The 17530-nt window shown below is 40.7% G+C and overlaps 1 protein-coding gene across 1 annotated transcript in view; it reads right to left on the reverse strand.

Moving 5' to 3' along the window:
- Positions 1–17530, reverse strand: part of LOC111647059 (disco-interacting protein 2 homolog C) — a 296922-nt gene that overhangs the window by 56764 nt on the left and 222628 nt on the right. Inside the window, 4 exon segments of the mRNA XM_087171235.1 lie at positions 67–264; positions 2812–2931; positions 5864–5918; positions 5921–6024. Coding sequence (XP_087027361.1) covers positions 67–264; positions 2812–2931; positions 5864–5918; positions 5921–6024 — 477 coding nt within the window.

Below are 17530 nucleotides of genomic sequence, written 5' to 3' on the forward strand. Positions count from 1 at the left end.
AGACAAGGCACTCCCTCCCCGTGTGGTTTCCCGACCCCATCAGCGTTAAACCGAGACTCTGCTTACCGTAAGTCAGCACGTAGAGCGGCTTGCCGTTGGTGTCCATGGTGGTGAGACAGGGGGCCTTCGGGGAGATGGTGCCCCACCTCTGCAGGGCCGCCTCCAGAGACGGGGGCCAGTTGGTTACTACACCCAGCTGCTCGCCCCGCATGACCACCATCTGGGCCCCCTCGGCCTTGGGCTGGTTGGGGTCTGGCTGCTGGACTGGAGGCCAGGAGAAGATGGAAGAAGGGGAGTGGGTGGGAGAAAGATCAGATATTAAATTTGCTTATGATTTGAAACACAATTTTATGCATTTTTCTTATTGTCAACAAATCCAATGAAAAGACCAAAACCAAAAATAAGTGAATCCTTTGGGGACGTGTTGTCTGTGTATTCAGAGCCTGATATATCTTATTCTCCTGTGTCAGTGCGCCATTGTCTCCAAACACTATGAAAAACACATTGATGGGCCTACTGTTGCCCTCGGCGACAGATCCTTTTATATAGAATATGTAAAATATCTTGGCGTCTGGTTTGACAGTAATCTAAGTTTTGAGCAGCACACCACAAAACCTGTACAATATTGATGACAGAAACTATTTTACACACTTTTATCTGATCACGTCTGGATTACTGTAACAGTCTTTTTACTTGTCTTACCCAAAAACCTATTGATTGTCTCCAGACTGTACAGAATTCTGCTGCCAGGCTTTTTTAGGGCCCCAACATGATTTCCACAACAGGTCGGCGGAATCTGTGATCTCCTTTAAGACCCTTCTTACACCGTGCTTTTAACAGAGAGCTTTTCCTGGTTTTAACTTCCCTTCAAGTGTTTTATTTCTCTCAGTACTGTTTTTTATGCTCCTAATTGTTTTAATTGTTCTATCTGTTCTCTTTGCTTTGAAATCCATTGATTGTATTGATTCTATTTTATTTCTGCTATTGTTAAGCACTTTGTTTTTGAAAAGTGCTCTATAAATAAAGACTATTATTAAAATAGCACAGAATATAGACTTATCTTGCAATCTGTTGAGTAGTGACAGAAAATATTAAAAGTAACTTGTTTTTTTAAGTCTTCCTTTTACTTTAAATAAAGCCTTTTTATACATGCAGACTGGCTTATGATTTTTTATAGCAAAATCCTGATGTAATACATCTAACAGCCATTTAAATGAATAATTCTTCTACAAATTTAAAAAGGTACAGAGCGATGTTTCAAAGGTGATGTATAAAAGAGGAATTATTCATCTAGCAGCTCAACTGTAGGCTCCTCAGAAACCCAATATCATGATGATAATACAATGTTTTTTAAATGAAATGATCATCCTCTGATTATGAGTTAACGTTTGATTTGATTGAAGAGCATGTGCGTGAGGAATGATGCAACACGTTCATCACCGCTGTATCACAGAGAACGATCACAGGAAGGACATGAAGCCAAAACACCATGTTAATGCGTCTTAATGTCACACCGAACCAAACAGAGTCTTTCCAACATTTGCTATTCACGTTTAAATTATGAATTCACTTCTGGCTCTCGCAGCAGCTTTTGACATTGAAAAGAAAAGGAAATATTTATCAGTTAGAATTAGTTTTGTCACACCAGACATCAGGAGACGGGGGTTTTGGCGACGGTGATTTGTCCTTGTGGATAATTTTTCAGCAACATTTTAATATTTACCTGAAGTTATCAACATGAGAAGAAAGACATTAAAAAGGCTCCATTCCCACTGGGGCCTTCCTGGCCTTCCTTGTGTGTATATTTGCTGTTATTTCAACTATCAGCAAGGCCACAATTACTATTAATGTCCTTACTTGCAAATTATAATCAATTATAATTAAATTCTTTTTTGTGCTCTGTTGTATGCTATTCTTTAGTTAGAGTTATGAGTGTTGTTGTGGCCCTTTAACCACTTCCCTGCTGCCAAACAGTCACTAAACAGCTAGTAATAACCTCCTCGCGGTTGTATCCCTCCACCAACCAGCCAAGCTGCAGGAAATAAGGTCACAATCTCCTCTTCCTGAGTTACAGTCATGTCACAGTGAAATAAACCTTTGACCATTTGGATATAAAATGTCATCACTTCATCATCTATTAGACATTTGTGTTAAATTGTGTCATAATTAGTAAATTAATTTGGGAGTTATGGCCGAAAATGTGTTTTGGTGAGGTCACATGACCTTGACCTTTGACCTTCGACCACCACATACTGAACAGTTCATCCTTGAGTCCAAGTGAATGTGCGAGATGTAATGAAATTCCCTCTGGGTGTCACATTGCATTCACAAAAATGTGAGGTCATTGTGACCTTGACCTTTGACCTTTACTCACCTGAATCTAATTAGTTAATCTTTGAGTCCAAGTGAATGTTTGTGGCAAATCTGAAGAAACTCCCTCGAGGTGGTCTTGAGATATCACATTCAAGAGGCCAAAACATGTTTTGTGAGGTCACAAGCGACCTTGACCTTTGACCACATAAATCTAATCAGTTCAACCTTGAGTCTAAGTGGACATTTGTGAGAAAATTTGAAGAAATCCCCTCAAACCATTACTGAGATATTGTGTTCACGAGGACGGACGGACAACCCGGCCCTGGCTGTCGCCGGCGCGGAGGCATAAACATATGACGTAGCATGAAACAAAATGTAAAACACAAGGAAGTAAAATAAAAATTAAATACATAAAAAAGACGGATGAGAAAACTTTAAAAAGGTTTACCAGGCCTAAGCTCAAACATGTTTTAGAAGGAAAGAGAGTGAGGTAGTTACCCTCCAGCAGCTCTTCAAAGTCGTCCACAAAAAACTCTCTTAGCGGCGGCCGTTTGGGTCTCTTCAGGGTGTTGACCAGCTGCTGGATTTTGGCTGAAACTCTGCTGCTGACGGGAACACCTGCGGAGGAGGAACACACACAAAAACACACACTTTAATATAAATCCCAAAACTAATTGTGCTTTCACAGGTGCACAAGTGAAGTAGCCGTCGCTTTCGCATTCCACCCAGCAACACGCTGAGTGCATCCCCCGAGCCTTGAATCCACATTGGAGCGGCACGCTTCAACAGAGCTGCTGCTAAACGTGACAGTCACTGATGGGGTAGAGGGGAAAAAGGCATGTGAGATGAAGGATGGGTACAGATTGCTCTTTCAATGTAACAGAGTGAGGCGCTTTAAGACGAACAGGTGGGATGAGAGTGTAGGTGCTGACATCTGGATGTAAATATAATATTTTAAGATGCAGCCCATTATCATGTGTCAATTAAGCTACATCATGTTATCATGTTTCAATTTACCAGAATCTATAAATAGCCATGTGTAATGTTAATGGATTTGCTTTCAGAAAACCTCATCACTTTCAGCAGATTAATGTAATGGCCAAGGCCAACGTGGTTGCCATGAAATTCAAGTTGACCGTGAAAATGTTTGTTTTTCAGTGCTGGACGGTTTCACGTCTGTCTGAAGGAGTTAACGCTGAAGGCAAAGTGAATTATACTCATAGTATTTGCATAAATTTGACCTCTAGTATATATTGCAGCCTGTTTTTATGCAATGTACCATTTGTATAGATGTATTTTATTGTCTGTTTATGAATCAGATTTTTTTGGGGGGGGAAAAATTTACATGACATGTCTTTGCCTCCTTCGTTGCTGCCCAGGGCTGAAACCTCATCCGCTCACATCTGCATTTACTTCACTTGCAATTGTCCACACCACAAAAAATTGGCTTTGCATTCAGACTGAACACATTTTAGCATCAAACACTGTCACATTCAGGGTCAGACAGGGCAATAAAATGTGTCGAAACAAAAAGTCTATGCTCAAACAGCACTGTCCTGCGAAACAAAAACAAACCATCAACAAGGAGGTGAGACTTTAGCTTTATAAAAAATATTCCAGTAGTTTTGGTTTAAATGATAAGAAATCTTCAGGAAGTATTTGATTATACATTGGAAATGTTTGATAATGTTTTATAGGACAGTAATAGCAGTAAAATGTCTCCAAACACCAGATAAATAGGGGGAAAAAATCCTCACAAAAAGGTTAATGTGTTAAGATGTATAATCCAGTGCAGGGAACAAACAGAGGGCAACAGACTTAAGTGAAATCTCTGCTCCCACACAATGAATCAAAAGTTAAATCCTCAAAAATCCAAAGACAAATAGTTTATGATACAACTCGGTTTGACTAAAGCTCATCTCTGAAAACAAAAAAGCGTGAGAGCCATTGTAAGCTTGACAATAAAAAGATTCAGACTCTCTGATGAAATCCTCTCAGCGCTTTGAAAGAGAGCCTCAGCTTTGTCGCGTCTCTTTCAGCCAAACATCCCGATAAGCTTCCATCTGTAAACTCTGGCGCCCGATCTGTCGAGCCACTTCGCTGTGAGCTGCGTTCAACACCTCCGTCCACGGCTGCATCAGCCAGACCGTAGCTTCGGATGAATGACTTCGGTCTCGGAAACTATGAACCAGGAGTCTGCAGAAACATCTGGATTCGTATTTTCTGATGCTAAAAAGCATTTTAAACATGTGCTGATGTTAAAAGAGCTGGCTGATGCAACTCTGAATGATGATAATTTAGTCGACAAATGGAGGTGTCAGATTCTGCTGCTATGATTTGTTGTTCTGTTCAGACCTTAATGGATCGTTCTGCAAGAGTGACAAACCAGACTGTGATGGAAAAACTGCTCCCTGCAGAGCTTCATTGATGATTGTTCTGAACTTTTTCTCTTTTCATTATGAAAAAGTAAACTCGAATAAAAACTATTTCATATTTGGAAACAATATAATGGGTTTCACAGGCAATTTCAAATAAAGATAAAATATGTACAAAACCTGGAAACATTAAAAAAGAAGAAAAAAAAGACATACAATAAATAAATAACAAATAGGATATAAAAAAATAAACTGTCAAAGACGAAGTCATTAATTGTATGTAGGAGAAGACGTTTCTTATAAAAGTTCAGGAAACCCCCCCCCCCCCAAAAAAAGACCGGACTTTTGATGACTTAAGTTTTCCAAAGAAAGGACACTAAACATGGATGTGCCAGAGTGTCCTAATCGAATTCAACCATCAGCAAAAAGCTGGTATACATTCAGTGACTCATGATCTTGTAATACAAACACAACACCATTGTCAAGCATTTTCTTGAGAAGTCCTCCAGTTGCTCATAAGGTCACACTCGCATGAAGGAAAAAAACTGTTTAGAAAATCAAGCTTCCAGAAAATAAACAATGTGGCAATTTAGTTAGAAAGTCTTTGAAGAACTGATATGCAGAATCACATTCATAGTTCCATGTGAAGATATACACGCAATACATCAGAAAGATTTTGATCTCGAATACAATATCATACAGATTTCAATAGACATTGACGCAAAATTTCAGAACATCCAAAAGGCAGGAGTCGCCTGTTGAACGCTGGAACGAGTATGGCTGTACATGAACCTGTCTATTTCAAGTGGGCAAAAGCCTTTTTTATATCAAATCTTCCCAACAGCTGATGATTACACTTAATGTTGCATGAAAATCTGCTTAAAAGAGTTCAATGTTGTGCTCTTACAAAACGTACCTGCCTCCTAGATTTTTTATGAACTGCTCATATCTGTGTTTGTCTCATAAAATCTGTAAATGAGTTTTCATGGGCAAACTCTAAATAAACTCAGCTCCGTTTTATATTGATTTTCCCTTTAATAGGTGCTTCAGTTCATAAACACAGGACTTTTTACCTTGAAAAGCTGGAACTATGCTTGCTCATCATTTACTTATTGTTGTTGTTATCATTTCTTCCTAACTCCTCTCCCCAGACGGTACTCCCCGCCCTGACTCACCGTCTCCGGTCTCCATCAGCTCGGCGTTGCCGTACTTGGGCGTCTGTCTCTGGGCCCGGTGCCGGCGCCCGGGGCTCTCTCCACCTGGATCCCATCGGTGGCGGTGGTGTTGGCGGTGTTGTTGGTGTAACCGGTGACATCTGGAGGGGCAGAGTGGTTCTCTGGGATGTGAGAAAACGGGGGGGATCGAGGAGGGAGGGAAGGTCTGGTTAGTACCCCCACACCCCCACACATTCTGCTGTTAAAACATTTTTAATGGGGATTCTTACAACCACGACGAGATACATGACAGTGATTGGGGTTAATTATGTTGTTGGTTCAAATAGACATCCCACTGCTATAGTACAAGAGGATAATAAGGATTTTTACACACCAGTTAGCTTAGAACACAGAGAACAGGAACATTATCAGAAGAAGATTTAAGTGTTCTTGCTCACGCTGGAAACTGCAGCTGCAGGGTAATAATTACTTGCTTCTGAAATCTCGTTTGGCAGCTACAATTAAAGTTGAAGCACTGTAAGTAGCTGAAGTGTATGCGCTGAATTGTGAGGAAGTTTCAGCTGAACTGCAACTGGTGAAATTAGCTGAAGTGTCTTCTGAAGTGCAAGTAATGAAAAAAGTTGAGGTGTCTGTCGAAGCGACTCTTCTGTAGGAAATGTTGCAGGTAAATTGTAAAATGCCGTACAGGCTGAGGGTTGTGTTACACTTTGTAACTTCAGAAACAAAAGTGAGGCAACAACGGATCAAAACTTAACAGAAACAATGTCCTGCACCCAAAGCTAAAATGAAGTAAAATCCTGTAGACATTATTATTTATCCTCAGACTAAATAACAAATGTTTCTCTCCAATGGACAGGAAGTTATTCAGCTAAAGCACACTGCAAAGAGTTAGCACAAGAGAATTAAAATCCCTGATTAGTATCTGTGGTTGGACGATCTATCACGAACTTCCTGCAAAGAAATGTTCAGCGTCAATGAGAAGCAGTACCACAACTCCCTCCAGAATCCTGCCATCAGTTCCTCACTGATTAACTTGTGTCTACAAAAAAATCCCAATCATCTCAAACTACCCATCATCACATACTGTGACGCCTGCCTCTCTATGAAGAAAAAAAAAACCCTGACTCAATTTCCTTCGACACCCACACCTCAACATTCATTTTTAGGTCATTTCACCCTATTTTGTGCTACGTTTAGAATGTGTTTCAGCCTATCTGGTGCGCCTGATGTTTCAAAGCTCCCACCATGACTCAAATACTTCACATTTACCTCTTTCATGAGGCTCGGCTGCTGTTCAACATCAAACGGTATTTACTGTTCTGCCCGAGGGATTCTTTACTTTGAGTGGTCGGAGCATGAAATGATGCAGGGGGGAGGATGTGTGGTGAATCTAAATAGTGATGCGTGTAGGTTCAGCCTGTGTGTCGTTTACTGTCCCTTTGTGTTCGCTCACTCATTTTATTCAACTCAACTTTATCCTTATGAGGGCTATGTTTGCATAATGTTCGTTTTTACGACTGTTTTCAAAAATGTTCAAAAAAGGGCTTTATGTAATGGAGGCATAGAGAACAGATGCTCAATATTTTGCTACAATTAGCATTCAGTCAAGTCTTAACTGGAATAACTCACTCCCACCTGTACTCTTAAAAGTGCAAATTCTGAAAGTGGAATTATGTTGTCGTAAATGAAAGAAGGAACAACAACAAAATGAAGGAACGTAGGCAAGTATCTCTACCGAATGATAGTGGCAATGGTGGCGGACCAACTGACGTACCTCCACAATGGCTCATATCTGAGATGAAGAAATGAATAGAGAGGATTGAGTACATGACCTTTGCCCTGAAAAGTCATGTTTAAAGGCACTATTTGTAAGCTTTGCTGTTGCTTTATTGCTAATGTTAGCATTAAGAGCTGTTTACTTACCAGTCTAGAAGAAACATTGGGAGTTCAACATCAAATTTCATTCATTTACTCACCAACAGCTGTTTCCAGGTTTGGAAAGCAACCCTCTTGTTTTTCTATTTCTATCACATCTACTGAAGTTGGCATGCTAACCTGCTAGCCCTGGCCAAGTTGGACTGTCTTGTCACTTTCCGATACTGAGTCACTGTAGTGTCCAGTCTGTTTTGAAGAAGTAGCCCTGCTCAGGACATATTATAACCTCTTGTGTTGTAATCGCAACGATGGCTGAAGCTCTTGGCTAGACTGGTAAGTAAACAAAGGATAATGCTAACGCTAGTTTTGTAGCAATAGCAAAATTTACAGATTGCTCCCTTATCAAGAAGTAAACAGTAGTTGACAAAAAATGGTCAAATTACTTTCTTGAGTTCTAAGGTCTCGCCATTCTGAAAAACATTTGGTTGCAAACTCAAAACTGTTTGCAACCAAAAATTTCCCAACAAAATATTGAAAGCACATCATGGGTGTGTCTAAATGGTCTTTTCTATGAAACCAATTTGATTTAAAGGTACCATGAGTGTCTCACTCAGAGGCACATCAGCTGGGTGGGAGTTTGAAATCACTTATTCCAATAGGACAACAGGACAACTGCCTAATATGACATATGCATGATCCAGTAATCAACTACAGTTACCAATGGCATGATAGAGAAAGGCTAATCAAAGATAAGATGTACCTCATTACATGGCTGTGTATAAATATGTATACACTATGATATACACATCATCTTCAGGTTCTTCCAACATGAGAAGAAACTAGGGATATTCAACATAAACAAGATAAAACCAGTTAACTTATGCCAGAAAAAGTCGACATTTCACCAAAAACTTTTTCATTTGACTCCACTGAAAATCACAATTGGAGGATGTACCTCTTTTCTTTAGTTCTAAAAGACCCTCAGAAAAATGGACAGGGAGAGAGGTTGCCAATTGATTTAATCCTGAACTCTCTGCCTCCTTTATTTATTCCCTCTCAGCTTCCCACATGGAGCTCCGCAGCCTCAGTCAAGGACCAGAAGATAAAAGGGATCAAACTACTTCAGCCCACCGCCCTTCACAGCATGAAGGTTCTCTCAGTGGAAAGGCAGCAGAGGAAGTTACAGCTGAGGGGTCTTATTCAGATATGCTGCTCATGTACACAAAGAAACCACTCTGTCATCAGTCCATAATTAAATCCATTGATGATTATTCCTTTAAAACCAAGCTATTTGGTATGCTATGACTCAAAATGGTATATTGCCTGCTTTTTTAAAATGCTGACTAGAAGTTCAAGTATAAATTTCTCGTTTTGAAATAAAACTATGAATTTTCTTTAATCTGTTGGCATCTAGTTCTCCATTTTGAACACAGGTATTTTCATAATTTGAAGGCCATTCATTAAAGGATGTTGATTAAGTCTGTGGAGTTTCAGTTACTTGACCATTAACCACCAAGTCATTTTATGTCACTGGTTGTCAACTATAACTTCTGTAATGTTTCACTTGCCAGAATTAACCTGTGAATTAAATATATTTTATTTCCTTGGGTTTTCCGTAATATGAACCTAATATTTCTTCTGTTTATTCCCAACAGAAGGGAAAAGTGAACTTCAACACCTCTTGGTCATTTTTCCAGGGAAAGAACTACAAGTCATAGCAAGTGACTTGAAATAGCAAATAGAAAAATATTAGATATTTGAAAATAAAAATGCCTGAGGAGGTTTTGGTGTATTATCTTATTTCTTTTTTCATGTTCATGTTTGTTCTTTATTGTGGTCAACTTTAGTTTTTCCAAATCAAATGTAAAAGCCTCATATCATGTTAAGTTTTGGATTTTAATAAACAGATCTTTCAGGATTGTTATATTTTGGTTGTTATATATAATATTTAAACAGGGTATCAATAAATTTTCATATGGTATCATAAACACAATACATAACATGGTTGAAGTATGTAGAATCGTGAGTATAACATCCATATGTGGAAGTTGGGAATTAACCTGCTGCTCTATCAGCCTCCATTCTTCTGGTTTTAGTCTTTCTACCAGATGTTGAAGTAGACTTCAGGGATTTACTCCCATTTAGCTATGAGACCTTTAGTGAGGTCCAACACTGATGTTGGGGATGAGGTCTGGCTCACAGTCGCTGTTCCAGTTCATCCCAGAGGTGTTGCAGAGGGGGTTGATATCTGGACTCTCAAGTGCTCAAAGAGCTGGTTTTGTGCATGTTGAAAAAGGAAAGGGTTCTTCCCCAAACTGAGGGAACTGAGGGGCAAAACTGAAACCAGCGGTAAAACAATACAGTATTGAATGCTTTCATCTCTTGCTCGTAGTATTCATCACTGCTGCTGTTATAATACGTACTTAATTGTACTTCTCAGTCATACAAACAGAGCTTTGCTGCACACAAACTTCCAGTGACAGAACAAAGATGTATTTTCACTCTGATCTCTCAGTCTCCCTTCTTACTTAATATTTCATCATCGCTTGTTCTCTCAGGGAGAGCGTGAGCTTCTATATGGACAGTTAGATAGCTATAACATATACACCATACATACTTTATACCGTATATTTAGGCATTTATTTACTCTTTGGGGCAAAATTCGCATGATAAAAATACTAAAATTCAACTTACTAGATTTAAACTAGTTGTATTGCCTCATTGGAAAATAGAAACTTAATCTAACTTAGTGTCTCAGTTCTCTAATTTCTTCTACTTCCTGTCATCTATGCACTCCATTTTTCATCTTGACAGTTCTATGACATCTATGAGAGGCCTGCTTTTACGCCAAACGCAAAAAAATACCGACAACTTTTTGATGCACTGAGATGCTCTTGGAAAAGTTGGTTCTCTTCCATTGATTCATGCCAATAAACCTGGCAAAAATTAAACTGAGCGTGATTGGAAAGCTTGAGAAAAACGAAAGATACATAGTGAGAGAAAAACAGAGTGAGATGATTCCCTGCAAAAGCACCGAGCCAAAGCCAGCGAGACCAAACAGAATTCTTTATCCAGACATGGACTGCATATCAATACTGCAGCGCACAGCACAGGCATGTTAATTACTGTAGCACGCTGTACATTCTGTCTCTGCAACATCTGGGCTGTCTGTTTGAGCTACACTGAAATAGACATGCTCTGTCTGAAGTCCTGTGTTGTTTATCTATGTGGGGAGGTGTGTTTGTGTGCACGCCTGTTTGTCCTTCTTCTGGACTAGTTGTGTGTTTGTGAGTGAGAGAGAGAGTTCATGCACGCGCCTCCTGTGACCTCATCAAAATGCATTTATGATGATGTGTGACAGGGAGGAATATCAGCGCTGGCTGAGGAGGATGATGATGAATACCTCCTTCACTGCTGGAATACCAATCAAGGCAGGCTGAGGGAGCTGATTCATGGACGCCTCCCACTATGGGTCAAGGAGGGTTTAAAGGTGGTTTGATGGTTAAAGATACTAAGGTTCAAAGGTCATATGTTCGAACCATGTTACTTTTTCTGACAAACGACTTCTTGCACTTGCACTTGTACGAATAATCATGGCATTGGTGATTTATTGAAATAATAGTGCATTCCATAAGAAGGAAGTAGTGTGACATAGCACCATAAAAAGTTGCAAGGATAAGGTTGGGGGTGAAAATGGCCTTGAAAAGTCAGATGTCAATCACAGGACTCATGATTTGAGGATAATATTCTGCTTCGAGCTGTCTAAGGAGTTACCTGTCAATCTGCATAGCTTCATGGCTGCACCCTGTCATGGTAACCACAGACCAGACAAAATAGAGCTACAAGATAAAAACACATCATTACAGGTGTGGAAGCAGCCCATAGTTTCCATAACTTAACCAGACCCTCAACTATGACAGATCAGAAAACACTCACGAGTCATTTCTGAAACAGTCCTTAAACCTTTAAATGTTTGGGATCGACTTATTTCATTGAAAACTTCACACTTTGCATTGTGGTACTCCATTGATTGTGGATGTTACAGTTAATATAATGCATATCCACAAACACAGGCTGCTGTCTCCCTAGGGTAGAAATAAGAGCATCACAGCCTTTTGAAAATGGTCCAATGATGCTGCATCACTGACTGTGTCTCCACTTTTTTTTTTTAGTCATTTCATTCATATTTTTAATGTAGGGCTTCAAACTGTGAGTCAGGAAATGTGCCCATACCCCAGTAAAATAACACTGGCTGCTGTCGCAATGTCCCAGCAGTTGTTCCATTATTCACCGTCTGTGGAGCAGCTCCAGGATTTGTCTGTAGATGACATCACCACTACAGTCTGTTCCTGAGCAGCTGAGCTTCAATAGACGATTCAACCGAAACTCAGCTGTTTCCTACCCAGGTAGCTGGTGAGCTGCCATCTTCGTTTTGATTGGGAAACAGAAGTCTAACATGGGGAATTGATAATAAAAAAAAAATAAAAAAAAGTTTTATCATTCAGCCAACCCCATGTCCGTGTATTCACAGCAGCAGGGTCAGTGGGATGTGGTTGGGTGGATGGTAGAGTTGTGCAAAATGTATTTGCGGTTGCAGTTTAGTTGTGGAGATACATAATTTTGAGGAGACAATGTTGCAGATGGAATATTTTTTCATGTAGATGGTTAGACAAGAAGGTGACCTGCTACCTCTGTGAGCCAAATGTATACTATTACATGAAAGGCACAAACAGGGGCTAGGACTCTGACATGACTTTGCCTTCCAATCTTTGGATTGTCTTGTTGTTGAGAAAGCAATACAAATAAACGTACCTCGTCTCCCCTTTAATTCAGACTTTACCCAGCAACCGAACGAGTCAAGAAGTAGTATCACAAGAAACCTGTTGAGTAACATCCAGGGACTTTTGGTTGCACCAAAACTGCTGAACTGTTATTCTACAGAGACCACTGAGTTTTCCCCCTGGAAGATATACAGCAATGACAGGAGGCTAAGCTACAGCGCAATCCTAAATGATCCCCTCCAGACGGCAGCCTTAATTACATTGAACATGGGAGCGCTTCCATAGCGGTGTTAATGGATTCAGGATTTATATTTTTTTCTGGCAATGATGAATAGCTGATTAAAGGTTTGGTATTAAGCCTTTTTATTTTTTATTTTTAAAGTGAATGCTCATTGTTCCCAGCAGCATGGGTCACTGTGTTTTCTCAAGCAATCTAAAAGAAATGGGAGGGAGCCACTTCAATAAATGAGAGCATCAGCTGCTGATTTTTCACATGCCAGACATGGAGCTGTGCCAAAGCATCAAGTTGGCTAATGGAGTCTTGGGGTTGTAGCTCCTCTTAAAATATAGAACAAATATTACTTGATGAGTCCATGTTATTCAATTTTTCTTTAAGTCTGGCTGATAATAAGAACCTTTCTTAACCAGACAAAAAGCAGCAGTTAAAGTCTTTGATAGAGTATTTGTGATTGCAGGCAGCAGATTGTAAGAATGCTGCATAAAACAAAAGACTGACACAAAACTAAAAAGAGGAAGCAGGCAGACAGCCTACATTCCACTACCATCTGCTTTCTGGCTTAGATGAAAAGCCATTTTGAAAGCAGATTGACTCTGGCTGAGCAAACAACTAAAAACATGCTGCATAATTAGCCAAATCAATACACAACACCAAACAGAGTAACCTTGACTACAGGGACGACTCATTCAGACAAGCTGCTATCTAGCCTCCTTAAAAGCATTGCTGATTTTCCTCATCAACAATTTGCACTCTGAAAAAGCTGTTTTCATGCATCTACAACAACGCTCAATGCTATTCCAAGCAAGGTTAGCATTGACATTATGCTTTCTGAACTTTCACAACATGGCTAAGCACAAATTTAATTAGCAGGGAACAACCAACTTGAACAGCAAGCGTATGACGGAGAGATGATCCACTGAAAATGATGAGGGACGAATACGACATCCCTGCCTCGCGCCAAGGGATGGCAGCAGACTGACCCTGCTTCTCTGCTCTCCGCCAAGCCATGCTCCGACCTCAAACTTACCAAAGCGTCGTGGCCCAGACTTTCCATTCTCTACCATAGCAGTTGGCACTGCCCTCCTCCTCCTCCTCCTGGGGGAGAGGTGGGTTAAAAGGCCTGCATGTGAGGAACAAGAAGGGGAGTCAAGTCGTGGGTCAGTGAGGAGGACTGACGCACTTTTTTTTTCCCACAACACAGTCATCAAAGCTGAATCGTACTTTAAACATGCTTCATTTCTTTGAAATTGGGTACTATGAAAATTCACCATGATGTAGAAGAACATCTGTAAATGTGTTTTCTAAAAAGAGCAGGAAACTCTGGTGAATTTGCAACTAAACAGGTGTCCATTGTTGGTTAGCTTTTAGAAATGCCATTAATTGTTGTTGACTGATTTATTTTAGTAGGTATTTAAATAGTCTGGCCGTGTTTCATCACAAGAAAAGTCTAAACAGAGAGCTCAGCGCTCACCTTGCTGTTACCTATGATGTCTGATTTCATTGGTCCAGTTAGTGCTGAGAGTGAACGACTTCCTCAAGTTTGTGCAAGCTGAAACATGTATACTTGACCAGAACTGGAACTGGTTTGATTGATTTCTTATTGGGTCAAAAGCTCTGCAAAATATGTCTCAGACAGTCCTCTGTTGGCTTTACTCAGTGTGTTTGTTTGTGTATTGCTACATGCTGCATTAATGTCTTATTGTTTGGGTGTTTGAGGTCATCTGCATTTTTTCAGCAGTAACTTTATTTACATCGTACTGGGAGACCACAGCATCCCGGCATCGGGACTTTTGTGAGGGAAGTCGATGTTTTGTGTAACTTCAAATGCTTTGCACAGCACATCATGTGTATACCTTCATACTGATATGGAAAAAACAGCATTACTGCATCAAGTTTCCTGTGCCTCTAAACATATTAAATTAAGCACAGGTCATAAATCTGAAGATTTCAACTGTGAAGATTTATTTTACTTTATTTCACCTGAGTTGAGTTTTTACACATTCACTTGCAGGGACATAATATAATAACATGTGGTGATATGTTGTGATATGTCCCCTCCATGAAGTGCCACCTTTGTGGTGGAGGGGTTTGTGTGTCTCAGGGATCCTGGGAGCTGTGCTGTCAGGGGTATTAGCCCCTGATAGGGTCTCCCAAGGAAAATTGGTATCAAGGGAAGAGGCTTGACTAAGAGCAATTCAATAACCACTGGATAAAAGGCAATCTTCAAGTCTGCGTCACCTCGACCGGAGTACGGAAACATGGGCACCCTCTTGGAACCAGATATGGGAGGAGAGCTCACCAGCGTCTGGTGACTGGGCCTGTGCCGGTAGGGCACAGTCTGAAAAACATTACATGGAGCCACCTCCCTATGGGCCCAGCACTTGCACGGACAGGCATCAGGTTGGGGTTGGGGTTGCAAGCCGGGCGGCAGGCCGGGTCGGGGGCCTGTGCGTACCGATCCCTGGCTTTGCAGACTGGCTGTAGGTATGCGGAATGTGACCTCTCTGGTGGGGAAGGAGCTGGAGTTGGTGCGGGAGATAAAGCAGTGCCAGCTTGATATAGTTGGGCTCATAGGGCCACGTAGAATCTGTATTTGTTCTCATGATGTTGAGAACTGTGTCTATTTTAGAGCTAAGAGCTTGAGAGTAACAATATTTCAACTTTCATCAAAACAGCACCACATGCCTCTAAAGGCTTTTCAATAATCACACAGCAACAGCAGCAGCAGCACAAACAAGCACTTAGTGCTGTTATCTGTTCAGAAAAAAAATACCCAGTGACACAAACACAGTGTGAAGCTAAACTCAACCAAGAGTCGACCATAACAACCAGATTGTCTACAGAGATCCTGTAAAAGGGATCTGCAACCTGGAGGAAAATGTGGAGGGATGAAAGGAGTGACAACAAATTGGAGGAGATATGGGAGGAACAAAAAGTTATCTGCACATGCAGGCAGAGCGGCTCTGATAAGAGCTGACTGAAAAACGAGGCTGGAATGAGGGTGTACGGAAAACAATCTCCCTTAAGTATTTACATGCACACACTGAAAACACTGGAGACCTGGACCGCTGTGGCCTTGAACAAGGGAATGAGAAACAGAGCTGCAACCCACACTGAGTATAACTCTGTGATGAACATGAACTCATTAAAACAAAAAAAGAAAGAGCTCATTGAACTGAAAAATGCACAAGAACATGATATCAGCTGTGAACAGCAGACCCGCACCGAGGACGGAGTGAAAGTCATCAACCAGCAGTCAGTGAACAGCTTGAGAAAGATCAAGGAGGACATTCACGTCTGATGCCACCTGTTATCACATGACCAAACTTCCACACTTATACTCAGATCAGGCTCTGCGATATCCTCGTTTTTGAGATGTCCCCGTGTCCGACTAGGTGACCATAGCATCATGAATCTTCGCAGAGCTTTGGCCAAGTGACATGGGGGAGTACACACTGGACCTGGACCAGTTTTCATCCATCTGTTGACCATTTTTAATTTAATTTGGAAATGGCAGAAATTCAAAAATGAGTCAAATATCATAAAAGGTTTGGCTAAGGTCGGAAAGTTTGATAAAAAGTGACACAGTTGAATGGAGACAGATTTAATTATGACATAAAAAATTATTTCTTAATTTACACCCTTCACACAAACACTTATTATCCTTTATCTATGACACGCTGGCTGGTGTAAGACACGCCCTTCTTGACAAAAATGCTTGGGAGCAAGATTTAAACCTTCCCCAGTCAGACGACATGTGGGATTCAATTTTGAAGCTTGTTAATTCAACATCGCTCTGACATTGCCCGGCATTGTTTGTTACAGTTTAAAGTGGTGCATAGGGCCCATGTACCAAAGCCAAACTTTCTCGTATATACCCAGATGTGAATCCCTGTTGCGATAAATGTAAAAGAGGTGAAGCCCCCCTCATTCACATGATGTGGACTTGTCCTAGTCTGGGAAAATACTGGAAGGATGTTTTCCACAGCCCATTTCTCATCCTCAATTTTGACTTTGACCCAACTCCCTGGTCGCCCTTTTTTGGCGTTATGGGAGAAAATTAAGCACGCTGGACTCCAAACAAACGCCACATGCTGTCTTTTGCCTCTCTTTCAGGTCAGAGTGCAGTGTTACTTAGATTGAGGGACCCTGCCCCGCCCACCCATGCTCAATGGCTGAGGGACATTATGTCCCGTTTAAGTCTTGAAAAGGTCCGCTACTCAGTCTATAACTCAAACAAAAAGTTCCTGTAGATATGGGGACCCTTTCTAAAATACTTTCAAAATCTTCAGTCAAATTAAGGATGGATTTATATATTTATTTTTTGTCAGTTGATTTTTGTCAGTAATGCGGACTATATGGACTATAGTAGGTTATCTATTTATAAATCCCTCCTTTGTTATTGATTTATTTCCTCCATCTCAGTGTAGTTTTACATCTCCTCTCTCAGGCTTCTCTCTGGAGCTCTAGTAACAACAGGTCGTCAGAATCAGAAGAGAGGAGGCTCTGAGCCTCTCCTCTGATTGGGTGACTTTTCTGAGTGATCCAATAAAAAGAGATTTCAGGTAAACACTCAGAGAAACCAAATCCTACAAGGTTGGATGTTGGGTCCAGGTGGGCGGGGCTTGGGGCATCGCTGAGAGCAATGACTGCTTTGTTGTGACATCACAAGTTACAGGAAGTCCTGACGGCTGGTTTTAAGGCTCAGTCTCTGAATACAGGCTGTGTGCATTTCTCTGTGGACTGAGGCTTTGATACTTTCACAGTATTAAT

Source organism: Seriola lalandi, unplaced genomic scaffold, assembly GCF_002814215.2.
Source record: "Seriola lalandi dorsalis isolate HSWRI2012SDOR001 ecotype SW California unplaced genomic scaffold, Sedor1 jcf7180002054982, whole genome shotgun sequence".
Lineage (NCBI taxonomy): Eukaryota > Metazoa > Chordata > Actinopteri > Carangiformes > Carangidae > Seriola > Seriola lalandi.